The 13,327-nt window shown below is 47.8% G+C and overlaps 2 protein-coding genes across 4 annotated transcripts in view; both read left to right on the top strand.

The window, feature by feature from the left end:
* LOC144125828 (uncharacterized) overlaps positions 1-4,154 on the top strand; it is a 34,183-nt gene extending 30,029 nt beyond the window's left edge. For 2 of the 3 annotated variants that reach the window (XR_013313424.1, XR_013313422.1), the window contains one exon: positions 4,038-4,154. The gene's annotated coding sequence lies outside the window, so the exon portion shown is untranslated. The remainder of the gene's footprint in view (positions 1-4,037) is intronic. The other variant, XR_013313423.1, reaches the window with a different exon arrangement.
* Positions 4,155-11,479: 7,325 nt separating this feature from the next.
* LOC144124339 (uncharacterized) lies at positions 11,480-12,814 on the top strand. Its single transcript, XM_077656973.1, has one exon. The coding sequence runs from the start codon at positions 11,480-11,482 to the stop codon at positions 12,812-12,814; it is 1,335 nt and encodes a 444-aa protein (XP_077513099.1).
* Positions 12,815-13,327: the final 513 nt, after the last annotated feature.

The following is a 13,327-nucleotide window of genomic DNA, read 5'->3' as shown; positions in this document are numbered from 1 at the left end:
CAAAAAATAGGGATGCATCGAAATGAGCCCCTCAACAAAGGGGCTTCGTGTGAAGGTGGATATGATCCATGAAGGTTACTAGGATAGAGTGAAGGCGGGGGATGGGTTTCTTGGAAAACAAAGTGAACAAGGGAGGGGGAGGCTGTTTACTTTGTTTGCATTGATGGTAAGTGTTATTGCTGAAGTGTATGCTACTGCTGGCTGCGTTTGTAGTATGGGATTTCAACTTTTGCTTGTCATCATCACTGTCTCATGTTCTCACTTATTCTGCCTGTTCCATACTGTTTGCCATACCTGCAAACATCATGCTCCTGCTATCGGAAGTGCACTCTGGTCTGCATTCCACTGCCTTCTGGCATTGGCATAGGAAGTCCAAACAAAGCACAATGGGTTAACATAATCTCTTTGCATGGGACGCCATCTGGGTATGAGCTGCCCTGCATGTGCAGGCACTTTGCAGAAGCACAACTGGGACCGCCCTAGGCAATGGACCTGTAGTTTTAGCAGATATGCGCTCCTGAAACTCTGTAGTTTATCAGTACTATCTGCTTCCATACACAGCCGAATGCACCTGCACAACAGGTGTATGCCTGCACCATTTGCATCTGCATGTCCTGACAATGCATGCGTTGTTGGTGCCGCGCCGCAGTAGATCACCCTTGTGGGTCTTGCTGTGCAAAAAGTCAATCCTCTGTACAGCCAGTAATCTTTGTTCCTGACAGCTGGCCCCCGTTTCCATTTCGAAGCCTCATGTTCTTTTCGCCATGTTATGGTACTACTACCTCAGATTTTGAAGTACCGTATTGACATTGTAAATTGACCTTTTTTTTTTTTTTTGAAAATCGAGTGGGTGGGGCAGGGTTGACAGTCTAAACCAAAGCATGGCACCATAAATTAAGGCGAGGCAAATGAGATATCAGGGATGCTACAGCATGGTTGCAATTTTGTTTGCTCTGCGGCTCTAGCCAGTAATAAACATTCAGCTATTCTGTGCACTTTTTTGGAAGGATTTTCCTTAAATTCCGCACTCGGCGCTCAATGGAGTGTCGCTGACGGAAGAGCCGACGCCGCCCACACAGTTTCTCTTTGGCTCTGTTTGACGCATTTGATGACTGCCGGCCATGGTTTATATATTTTTAATGTGGTGCTTCGTCAGTCATTTTTGCTTCGGGTCTGGTAAGCGTTTGGCGCTCGTTCACAGCTACATTCAAGATGGCTGTCATTCTCTCTACACCAAAGATACGAACTGCGCGCTGGGCCAGAAATTCGACGTCTCGGAACAGGTGATACAGGCAGGCGTGGTGGATGCAGTGAGGCAAAATTTTCAGCTCTTCCATGCGATGTTGTGGTGTGGCTGTTTGTGCAGTGTAGAATTCCATGGGACGACAACATGCTGTGGTTGTCTGCGAAGTGGGTGATTTCGCAGGACTACGATGTTAGATCGACGTGCTGTGGGGCTGCAGCAGTGATGATGGCAGTGCTAGTGAGGATGGTGGCACAAATATAGACGAGTAGTCCAATGATTAATACATTTTCGTTTTCGAATGTGCCCTCTGGCATGCCCGTGTACAGCTGCCGAATAGCGGCTGCGACAGGATAGTGCTATCGTGTTCTACTCTTAAAAGCAAAGCTTAAACGACCTCCAAGTTTTTTTTTCCCCCTGACATGCGATATGCGGGGTCGACTTACAATCGTGTAAATGCGGTATCTTATGTTTAGTGCATCCCGCCTTTCCCTGCATTAATAGTAGCAGCAGAGCCAGTTCCTGTACATGTTGCCTAATGAGTCACCAAAGCGTCATGTCCTTCTGCTTTGTGTAGCCGCGACCAAACGTGAGGCATTCGGGCCCAAGGGCATGATCCCCTTGTTCCTTCATTTTCCACTTTTACGTGAGGCTGCCTCGGCACAGCAGCGTATATTTCGAATTATCGGTGGCGCAACCTATTCACATTCGAATTAATAGGCTGTTTCACATGAAGCTTCAATTGGCGAGGACGGACGAAGTCGTACAGTTCGAATTATCCATAAATTCGAATGAATGAGGTCTGAATTAAATAGCTTTCACTGTGTTGGACAGTTAACGTTTTAAATGTTACTGTTAGGTGCCTTATTTGTTGAGAGGCTAACAGGAGTCCGATAGTAATGTTAACTTATTATAATCGGCCTGACTATGCCCACTGTAGGGTAAAGGTCTCTCCAATATATTGCTAAAGCCTGCTAGTTAGAATATCTTAGCTGTATTCCAATGCAGTACGCCGCTGACAATGCTATAGCAGAAAAAAAATGCTCTTACAACTTGAGGCGTATTTTCAATTGCCGAGTTATAGTTGAAACACCCATGTTATTTCTGAGTATCTGGCTTCTGCTGCAAAATTGGGACCCTGCTACAAATGTTTTGCCTGCTTCAAAACGCTTTTTCCCTTTCCCACCACTGATGTAGGAACCTGGATTACTTTCGCATTATTAACGGTTAGCGTCTTCTTGAACTTTGCTTGCAAAACCACCTTGCAGCTAGTGAAAACGTATTTGCACGAAATTGTTTAGGATGCATGAAACTACAAGGAAGCAGAAGCACCCACATGCACACTACACATGCACTTTTTTTTTAAGGGAGTATAGACACCCAACTTTTGGGCTAATGTTTTAACGTGTTAGGCAACTTTCTCTGCAGCAACTCTGTGCAAAAAGCATGAACATCCAAATATCCTCGCAGCCTTAGAGTATGCACAGTGTGGTGAAGTGTTTATATTTTGCTTATTTGATTTTGCGCCTTAGTTGGTACGTGTTTCTTTAATCCAGTAAATGCGGAGCTTGCGTGGTGTCAAGCCTTATTAAAGTCTGTGCATTAAGGGGCAATACGACCCTATTGAGTAACTAACCGCTTTCTCGATTTTATTGAAACTTGCGGGACTGGTTTATATCGCTGCTGGAACAATCTCTGCTAAATATCATTACATGGGTGGAGGTCATTCTTGAACATTGGAGCGCTGGAAATAAAGTTGGGTGATTTTCAATGTTCTGAGTCCATTTTTCTCTATTCCTGTTTTTCCAGTAAACTGTCATCTTAGGAAAACTTTTTTCAGTATTACTTATTGTATTGTGGCAGGGTTTCTGGAGTGAAATTTTGTGAGAAACACTACTGTGCAAATTCCTTGCTTTGTAAAAAAAATTTGGGAAAATTGCCCTTATTTTCCTAACTATAGTTTACGCAGAGCTTAGTCATCCTTGTTGTAAAGGTTGCAAAGCATGCTTCATACCTATTTTAGAATAATGAAATCTGGCGGAGGCTGTCCCAGCAGTGATGTAAATAGCCCTGCAAGGTTCAGTGAATTGAGTAAGTGGTTCAAAAATACTCTTCATGGAAGTGATCCTTCAGAAGATCCTTTTGGAAGCTTGTTCAGGCAGGCGAAAATGAGTTCAAGGCATCTTGTTCAAAAAGGATTACTTCATGTTTAAATACATTAAAGCAATTAAGAATACAGGGGCTAAATTCAGCATGAAAAGGCACTCTGGATTTATATTAAAATTGGGAATTTGCAGACTTCATTGAAGACTTGTTAACCATCCCCTAGTGGCCAATTCAGAGCCTGGCTAGTATAGTGCATGGTTGCAGAGACTGTCCTCACAGACTTAACGGAAGAGTCCTAGCTGTTTGTGGCTGCAAATCCTGCATTTTTTTTAATGAATGAATGTTCTGCTTTTCAGTGTAAATTACTACACTAAACTGCTTGGCAGACCTTCAGGGTGTTAACAAAAGGTGCCATGCTATACCAGTCATGAGCTGTGAAAATGATCCCACTGTAAGAAATTGACACCTGCAGGGAGAGGCAGCAGGAATGTCAACTGCCTGCACTACAAACAATTTTTCCTGAAATTGGCTGGTGGCATTGAGTCAGTTATCGTTTAACAAAATGTAAAGCCCAAAACACATTTAATAAGTGTGACCTTAAATGTCATTCTCAGTGCACAAAATAGTGTTCTTGTATTTTTAATTACTGTGTGCTGTGCTTTAATGCGTGTGTGTCATTTTTGTGCAGGAAGATTGTCCATGGCCTTCCTGCGAGTACTAAAGGTGGCAGTGAACACGCTGCATTCCATTCAGACACCCTAGCTGCAAATAAAGAATCTGTTGTGCCATTGTTTGCACAGTCCTACATTGTTGTTTTGTAGCAAAAAATTTAGAAAAGCTACCTTTTTTCTGCAGGCTTGCATCCATGTTTTCCAGGTCAATCGCATGCCTTCTCATCTTTTTCGCTGTCTTTGGGGTTGGGCCATGAATGCGAGTGGCGAAGTGACCGTTCTAAGCGTCTTCGTTTTCGTAGTTCTTAGAATTTTCAAAAATTCTGTAATTGAACCTCAAATGTTTGTATGTCTGAAATGCTAGGGTAAGTCGCTGCAAGAATGAATGCTTAAATAGGTGTAGGCTCATTGATGGTTCTCTTGAAACAATATATCAGCCAATGCCTGAAGGAACCACTGTAGCAATTTTTTTTTTTGCCATTGAGGGTGCACCTGCTGTGTGTGGGGGGGTCACATTACTAAACTGCTTGGCAGGCCTTCAGGGCGTTCACAGAAGGTGCCATGCTGTACCAGTCATAAGTTGTGAAAATAATGCCACTGTGAGAAGATGGCAGCTGCAGGGAGAAGCAGCATGAATGTCAACTGCTTGCACTATTAGAGATTTTTCCTGAAATTGGCTGGCTCTTTACACAATTGTACAGAAAGTTTTCATTTTGGGGGGACCTGTACGTGCGGCAATTTACAAAGCGGCAGCGTAAAATTGCGTTCTGAGCGTATTAGTAGTTTGTTAAAATTGCTAGCCCTGGCTTCTGCCATCGATAATAAAGCACCTGAGCTTGGGCAGCGGAAATAAAGGATAGGCATAATGGAGAAGTGGAATGAAAAAGGTGGGGGGACAGGATAGGGGGCGAGGTAATATGCACAAACTGTTTACATAAATTTGTACAGGTTGCGCACGTGATTAGCGCGCCGAACTTCTGGCCTCTATTCCGGGCCGAACCGACCCCCTGAATAGAATGTTCACAGATGGCTTTGTAGTGGCGAACCGTATTGCTGGGGTTGTCGCTGCCGTGGAATACTCGAGAACAGCTAACCGCCTATGTCGCAGCATTCGGCGAGTTTAAGCGTTGCCGTTGGCAAAGGGGGGCTGTTTAAGCTCGTTAGGGCAATAAAAGCGCGTATGAGAGGCTCGGAGACAAGTTGCAATACGCGCGGCGAAGGCCTCACTCGCATGGTATCCGCACCCTGCCGACCGCGAACACGTCGCCTGAGCGGGGCACCCTGAGAATGAATCGTCATTCAAAGGCGCACAGAGCGAAAAACGATTTGGGACAGGGAAAGTGGACTACAGATCAAGTAGGCGGCCAGCGAACGCGGGAGAAGTTTGCAAGCAATTACCAGTGATAAGCAATGAAGCTCCAGGAAAAGGTGAACGAAGAATAGCTGGAGGGAAAGACTAAAGCAAGATAGAAAAGGTGTAGAAGCGTAAAAGGAACGAATGGAGGTGCAAGAAAAGCTAAAGTGATTGGATTGTAAAACATTTAATGCGTCGAGAGCAGGTTGCAGGAGAGACGTGCACATACCGCCAGCCATGGCTGACGGCGACCTCATTGGCCCGCTCGATTGTCCGAGCTGACCAGCATGGCTTCCCACCGCTCGGGAGAAGGGAGCTGTATCAACTCCGCCGGAGGCCTATCTTTTGCGCAGTTCCACAGAATGCGGTCGTATGTGGCCCTTTCACCACATTTATGGCAGTTCGGGTCGTACTGGCCAGGGTACATGAGGGCAAGCACTGCCGGATCCAGAAGGGAGCGTGTTTGCATTCGGCGCCAGGTAACTTCCTGCGATTTCTGGGGAGGGGGATATGCGCGCCTCTCCAGCCTGAAGGTTTTTTTTTTTTTTTTTGAGGAAAGGAAATGACGCAGTATCTGTCTCGCATCTCGGCGGACAGCTGAACCGCGCCGTAAGAAAGGGAGTGAGTGGAGGTCTCCGGATAATTTCGACCGCCTGGGGATCTTTAACTGGCGCCTTTTGCGTTCCGCCTCCATCGAAACCTGTAGCGGTCGGGTTCGAACCCGGGTACTCCGGTTCAGTAGACGAGCGCCTTAACCACTGAGCCACCGCAGCGGGTAACAGAAGGCGCCCGTGTGCTGTGCGATGCCAGTGCACGTTAAAGATCCCCAGGTTGTCGAAATTTTCCGTAGACCTCCACTACGGCACCTCTTTCTCGTTTCACTGCCTCCTTTATCCCTTCTCTTACGGCGCGGTTCGGGTGTCTACCGAGATAAGCGAGACATGGAAGGAAACTATCATTTGCATTTCTGTGAGAATGAGAGAGGGAGGTTTCAGTTATTTCAAGATGCCACTAAAGGCCTTCGTCACGAGGGTAATAAGTGGTGGTAAAAGTTCGAGCATGAAGGTACACGAAGGAACATCTAACATGAGGGACAGAACACAACAAGAAAAGCGCAATAACTGATAGTCAGAAAGTATCAAAATGGAACAAAACTCAAAAACATTACGGTGAGCAGAACAGAAGAAAACTACACATCGCTTTGATTTTTTAAAAGTTCAGGAAATGATGTATTCTATTCAGTTGCGATTGTGGAAGGCAGCCGGTACCAATCAATAATGGTTTTGGGTATGAATCATTTGGCAAAACTTTGAAGTGTTGCATGTGTTGCGTTTGATCTTGAAAGGATGCACGGCGTGGAAAAACTGCTGAGGGTGGGTGAAAGAAATCGTCGTGAAGCAAGTGATGATGGTAAATTTTGTGCAAAAGAGTTAAGCGAGCGAGTTCGCGATGATGGCAAAGGTTGTCAATTCCAGCACGAGCTTATAACACCGTGACGGTAGTAAAACGTGAGTAGAATAAATGAAACGAGCTGCACGGTTTTTACAGGGATTCGATGTTATCTTTGATGTAAACTTGATCTGGGTCCCTTATAGCTGAAGCGTACTCAATTTTAGGTCGAATTAATGTAATATAAGCAAGTTTACGCACGTGCGTCGGAGCATGTCGAAGGTTGCTTTTTAAAGGGCCAAGAGGACTGTTAACAGCTGCTAGAATAAAGTTAATATGATAGTTCCAAATTGTCTGATTAAAGGTAAACTCCTAGGTGCTTGTAAGTGGAAGTTGGGATGCGATAAGAATTTCTAGTAAAGGAGACGAGCTTTATCTTGCAAGGGATTTAGGGTCATAAGCCACAACTGGCACCAAGTATTAATAGATTCTAGGTCAGTTTGTAAAGATTGTCGGTCAGAGTCATTTGTAATGGTTCGGTACACAACACAGTCGTCAGCAAACAATCTAATTTGTGAAGAAATGCAATTTGGTAGTCTAATAAATATTAGGAAGAGCAGGGGACCAAGCACGCTCCCCTGGTGTACACCAGAACCATTAACAGAAGTGAACTGAACGCGAGATGAAAGGAAGTGTTCAATCCATGCTAGTACCTGAGGGTGAATAGTCTGAGAAGTAGTCTATATGGTGGGGAACACGATCAAATGCCTTCGAAAAATCCAAAAACAAAGCATCGACTTGAATTCCGGCATCCAGAGAAGTAAATAAGTCGTTAGTAAACCGGCGAGCTGGGCATCGCAATCCTTGCGAAAACCGTGCTGATATTTAAATGTGATGTGATCTGCAATATAATGAATGATCTGAGTGTGTATGACGTGTTCAAGGAGCTTGGAGAAGGAGGATGTCAACGAAATGGGTCCATAGTTTAGAGGATCAAAGCGGGCGCCAGATTTGAAAATAGGTGTTACTTTGGCTACACGCCAGTCGTGAGGGATAGAGCCAAGTGATAAAGACTGAGAAAAAATTGCAGACAAGACGAAAAATACTTAAGGTTTTTTAGTATTTTTGTTGTTAAAGCCCAGTGGGTACGCGCTTGTGGTAATTGTGGTAAGAAAGAAAGAATACCATCTTCACTAATGACTATTGGGGGCATTGAATGATCATGAAATGAGTTGAGAACTGGAGAGGTGGTGATGAGTTTTTGAGTAAAAACAGATGAGAAAGCGTTGTTAAAGAGCTGAGCAGAATGGGCATCGTCCAGCCGGTCACCATTAGAACTTGTCAAGAAAGAATCGGGACGAGAACGAGGGTTAATTACGCTCCAAAATCTATACCGCGGTTATTAGCATGGTGGGAAAAACGTCACTATAAAATTGGCAACGGGTAGCTTTAAGCATTTTTTGGTAATTTGTATCCATTTTTTGTATTTTTACCATGTGCTTAATAGGTTGTTAGCAACCGCCTGCCTATACAAACATTTTTTCTTATTATTAGCTCTTCGCAGCCCACCATTGAACCAGGACGCACTTTTGCTGCACTTAATTGTGATAACCGGTACGTATTTTATAATGAGGTTAATTAGAGTAGTTTTAAACAGTATCCGGTTCTATTCAATGGAACGGAATGAAGATTCAGCCAAGAACCGCCCGGAAAAAGAGGTTAATTCATGATTCATTTGGTCAAAATTATCTCTGCTACAACACCTGATCAGCTTGGTGGTAGTTTTTCTTACGATAATTCTGCAAATGACGCACCCAGTAATGATGTCATGGTCAGAAAGACCATTAAGGTGAAATATTTTAGAGCAAGCATCGTGATTATTTCGTGATCACTGAGCAGTTTTCAAAGAATGGCAGGCAGCCGCAATCCCTGCAGTGTATCCGCCACGGTCCCTTTAAATCACTCTTTCCATCGCTAGAGCACCAGTACAAAGTGGAAACGGAGGAGTCTTCTGCATACGTATCATGTAAACATAAGAGCTGTTATCTTAAAGATTGTGTCCCATCTTGTAATAATAACTGTAAGTTGCAATCATTTCGCTAAAGCTGTTACGTTAACGTTATGCTTAAATATCGAAAAACGGCGATCGCTAAGACCAGGCAAGAGTGACATGGAACTCAATTATAAGGTCCGAAATAGTAGTAAAAACCAAAGCTGTATGTTAGAAGCGAGTATTATAAGAACGAGCAACAGTATATGGTTCGGGACATTACTATTAATGACCTAACCCACTTAAGCGAACTTGAACAAAGGGTAAGTACTGACCATGAGGCGATTTGCATGAATGAGTGGGTGTCGTACTCCCAGCTGATGCTACACACTCCCTTTCCACAAGCCGTGAGACAACTATTGGAAGGGTACCTAAAACCTCCCCGTAGCGTTGAATAACACTGATAGTGTGATATTTAAATAGGTTCTAACAGTATGTTAGGTGGTCTGTAGACAAGGGCAGCAGGTGAGGGCCGCGACGGCACCACGGCATCGACGTACGTCAGAGGAGCCGCGATCAGGGGTGGCTGAGGAGGAGATGGCAGGACTTCAGCGGCCTGCTCCTGGATGACACGCTGTAGGTTGGGAGTGAGCGACGGCGCAGGCGGGCAGGTATAGACAAGCAGAGCTGGCGTGCGACTTCCTCACGGACCAACTGCTGGATGCGCTAGAGGAGCGACTGTTGGTCCAGAGCACCGTCACCTGGGAGTGCCAAGCTGGAAAGTGTGGCCTCCTGAAAGCCAGCACGCCGGGTGCAAAGGCGCTGTTTGCGCAGCTCATCAAAGCTTTGCCAGTAGCCGATGACACCGGAGACAGTCTGGGGATCCTTGGCGGCGAGCATCTGGAAGGCATCATCCTCAATGCCTTTCATAATGTCTGATCTTGTCGGCCTCGCTCATAGAAGGGTTGACACGCTTGCAGAGGTCGACATCTTCTGTTTAACTGGTGAAGTTTTCACCGGTTTGCTGGGCCCGACTTCGCAAGCGTTGCTCGGCGCGAAGCTGCGGGACGGCCAAAGACTTCTGTAAGGTTGGTTTTGGGAGCTGCCCAGCTTGAGTTGTCAGCCTCGTGGTTTCGAAATTAGAGATTGGCTACATCGCTCAAATAAAATATAATATTGGTGAGCTTGACGCTGTCGTCCCACTTATTGTATGTATGCACTTAAGCGTTCATAGGTGGCCAACTAATCCTTCAAATCAGTGTCATCTGTGCCGCTAAAGATGGCCGGATAGCGCTGCTTCGCGGCGCCGGAACTGAAGACAGCCGACGGAAGCGGTGATGCAATTTGTGTGACGGTCTCAGGCATTGCAGAGACGGTATGCAATGCGCGGTTGCTAAGCTCCAGGGCGAGGGGATCGTCGGCACCTCCACCACTTTTAATAAGGAACGTCTTGCAAGGCGCTGCGTCGCGAACAATTAGCGGTACAGTCCAGGTACAGTCCAGGTACAGTCCACGGTAAGTACAGTCCGTTCCACATGCGTTTGGAACTCGGTTGCGCCAAAGCGGTCGATGCAAAGGCTATTTCCGCGGTCACGGAGCGCTGAGGCAAAGAATAGTACAGGTCCTTCACATCAAGTGGGCACTCATTCTGAAGGAAGTCTGAAACAGCCTCGGGTCTCCTGATGAGGAAAGGGTCGTCCACTTCCAGGTGAGAAACGGACTTCTGCTCTGCAAGAACACGGCGACTTCACGTTGCCACGTGCCTCTTTCAAACACGAATGCGCGGAATGCGAGGCCAGCTTGTTCACAAAGCTGGATCGCTTTGTCTTGCAGTTTACCAGGTTTTGCGGGTTATAATTCCTTGAAGGGGACATGGACTGCTTCTTGGGCCTTTTCTTTGTACAGGTCATTAGGCACAATGACAGGAGTTTACGCCAGACCCGCCGCGGTGGCTTAGTGGTTAGGGCGCTCGGCTACTGATCCGGAGTACCCGTGGGCTCGAACCCAACCTCGGCGGCCGCGTTTCGATGGAGGCGAAACGCAAAGGCGCCCGTGTGCTGTGCGGTGTCAGTGCTCGTTAAAGATCCCCAGGTGGCCGAAATTATTCCGGAGCCCTCCACTACGGCACCTCTTTATTCCTTTCTTCTCTCAGTCCCTCCTTTATCCCTTCCCTTACGGCGCAGATCATCGATCTCGGCGACACGGTCCTCTAGAATTTCGCCTCCATCAAAATTGGACCGCTGCGGTCGGAATCGAACCCGCGTCTTTCTGGTCAGCAGCCGAGCGCCAAAACCACTGAGCCACCGCGCAGGACCCAAATCAAAACTAACAAGCCCGATATTACAAATACAACATACTGGTGACTTCGATACCGCTGGAGGCAAGATCACCACAGAGGCATATCAATTGTGATGTGCAGGGAAACGTTAAAACTTCAACATGATATTCGAAAATGGGAAAATATATGCAAGAGGAGACGAAAGTTTTAATCGACATGCAGCTCTGTCCTCAAACTGTGCTGTTCGGTGGAAAGCAGAATCTTCGGGTGGTTACCTGAACGTTTGACGATTCCTTCCCTTTTTGTGGCGAAAATTCCCTGAACGAAGTTATACACTGCGCTATCCATTTGATGTCAGGTGCATACGAGCGCAAATGCCAGGCTGTCCACGCGCTCCACAAGAAAGAGGAGGAAGTCTATATCGTCTCGGCTTTGAGGGAACGGCAAGATGTCCGGCCAGCGTGTCGCCCAGGGGTCTGTGCACTACCGCGACTCGACACCGGGACGCGATTCTTCGAAGCCGCGGCGCCAGTGGACCGTCTCGGAAGAAACCGTGTCCAGGCGCAACCGCCTACTCGTGCTGGCCCTCTCGACTTGCCTCGTGGTAGCCGTGGCCGCACTTGGCCTCCTGTTGGCGCCGCTCATCGCGCGCAATTACTACCTCGAATCGCAGACGGATAGTCGCCAAGGCCTCGCGGACGACGAGCTGGAAGCCGCCAGCGCGCCCTTGTTCCACGACGCCCCCCGTGTCGAGCGCGCCTCGACACGACGACTGCCGGCCGCGCACCTTTCTGCCGCCACCGAAGTCGTACCTCCGCCCAAAAGCTCAATTTTTTGCGTACTGGACCAGAAGGTTGCGGCCAGCAGCGCCGCGTTGTCCGCGCCGTACCGGTTCTGCTCGCACGTCGTCGTGTGCTGCGGCGCCGTGGATCTGACCTGGTTGGACGTGGAAGGCGCCTACATAGGCCCAGCGGCTGCGTCACTCAAAAGGAGCCATCCTAGTGTCGGGCGCATTATGGGCATTGGCGGGCCGTCCACGAACGCCACGGTGCTGAGCAGGGCCTTGAACAATACTGGAAACCTCACCAAACTAGTAGCTAACATCGTAAGGACCGTTAAGCGCCTGGGGTTTGACTGGGGCAGCCTCGTTGACGTGCGGCATCCGGAGCTCCTGAAGAAACCAGAGAAACTCGCGCACTTCGTCAGGGCACTCTGTCTGTCGGCCGCGCGGGAGTCCCTGCAGACGGCAGTAGTCCTGCCCACCGACCCCGGCGCCGAGGCTGAGCTGCACGAAAGCCTCCGCACTGTGAACGCGCCTCGTCACTTGACTCTCGTTAAGCTGACAGACGCCACGAAGCTGGAGCGTCTGGGCACCGTTCCGTGCCCTGTTCCCGAGAAGGTCCTCGATGCATTTGAAGTTGAGCAGGCGGCGGCACAGCGGCCCAGGTGGTTCGTGGCCCTCTCGGCAGCCTTGGCGGAATACGGGGCAACCGTCGAAGGGGACGACAAAGCAGGAGTGAGGTTCCGGAGGCTGGTGAGCCGAGCCGAACTCTGCAGAGGCAAGGGCTGGAAGGTGCGCCGTACCGGCAGCTGCGTGGTGGCCTCCTCGGGCTCGCTGTCCAGGGTTGCGCTGGACCCACACTCCGACTGGGGCTCCTGGAGGAAGGCCCAGGGTGTCGTCATCTTCGACATGAGGCTTGATGACACCCGTGGAAAGTGTGGCCCTCCGTACTCGTTCACGCGGTCCGTGTACTTTGCTCTGGAGAGTCATGCGGGCCGGTGACAGTGGCCGCATTGGAGAAAGATATCTGCTGATGCATGCATGAACAATATTACTTTTCCTTTTGTGACAATTCTTACCACGCGAGGCACATAGTCGCTGTTTGATAAGCTTGATTTTATTTTGCTTTGAATGTTTATGATTATCGCGCGCAGTCTACTCCTATATATGTATACGCTTTCCTTGTGTAAGTATAGCTAAGGACAGTTATCTGGCAATTAAACATACCATATTGGCAGAAGCTGGTGGTAGTTAATTTAAAATGACGAACTGCACCCCTGCGCGGCGTGGGTATTTCTGCAGTGCTTTACAAGCACTTAGTGCCAAAAACAAAGCCTGTATTAACCGGGGGCCCCGACATAGTCAGCAGCAGCGCTGTTGTCCTGTTACCGATGTCGTACCTCGCGATAGACGCGCGATTGCGATAATCAATTTTTTGTCCAACAATGTTGGACACGCCACTTCTTGCGCAGCCAGTGTATCCTGGCTAGCCAGTATTAGTCCGTTCACTGTTAT

This window comes from Amblyomma americanum, chromosome 3 (assembly GCF_052857255.1).
Source record: "Amblyomma americanum isolate KBUSLIRL-KWMA chromosome 3, ASM5285725v1, whole genome shotgun sequence".
In the NCBI taxonomy this organism is placed as follows: domain Eukaryota; kingdom Metazoa; phylum Arthropoda; class Arachnida; order Ixodida; family Ixodidae; genus Amblyomma; species Amblyomma americanum.
Note: the sequence above shows the minus strand (reverse complement) of the source record. Positions and strands in the feature narration are given on the sequence as shown.

Excerpts from the sequence above, each read along its gene's own strand:
- LOC144124339 (XM_077656973.1), top strand. The coding sequence starts at position 11,480 with ATGTCCGGCCAGCGTGTCGCCCAGGGGTCTGTGCACTACCGCGACTCG.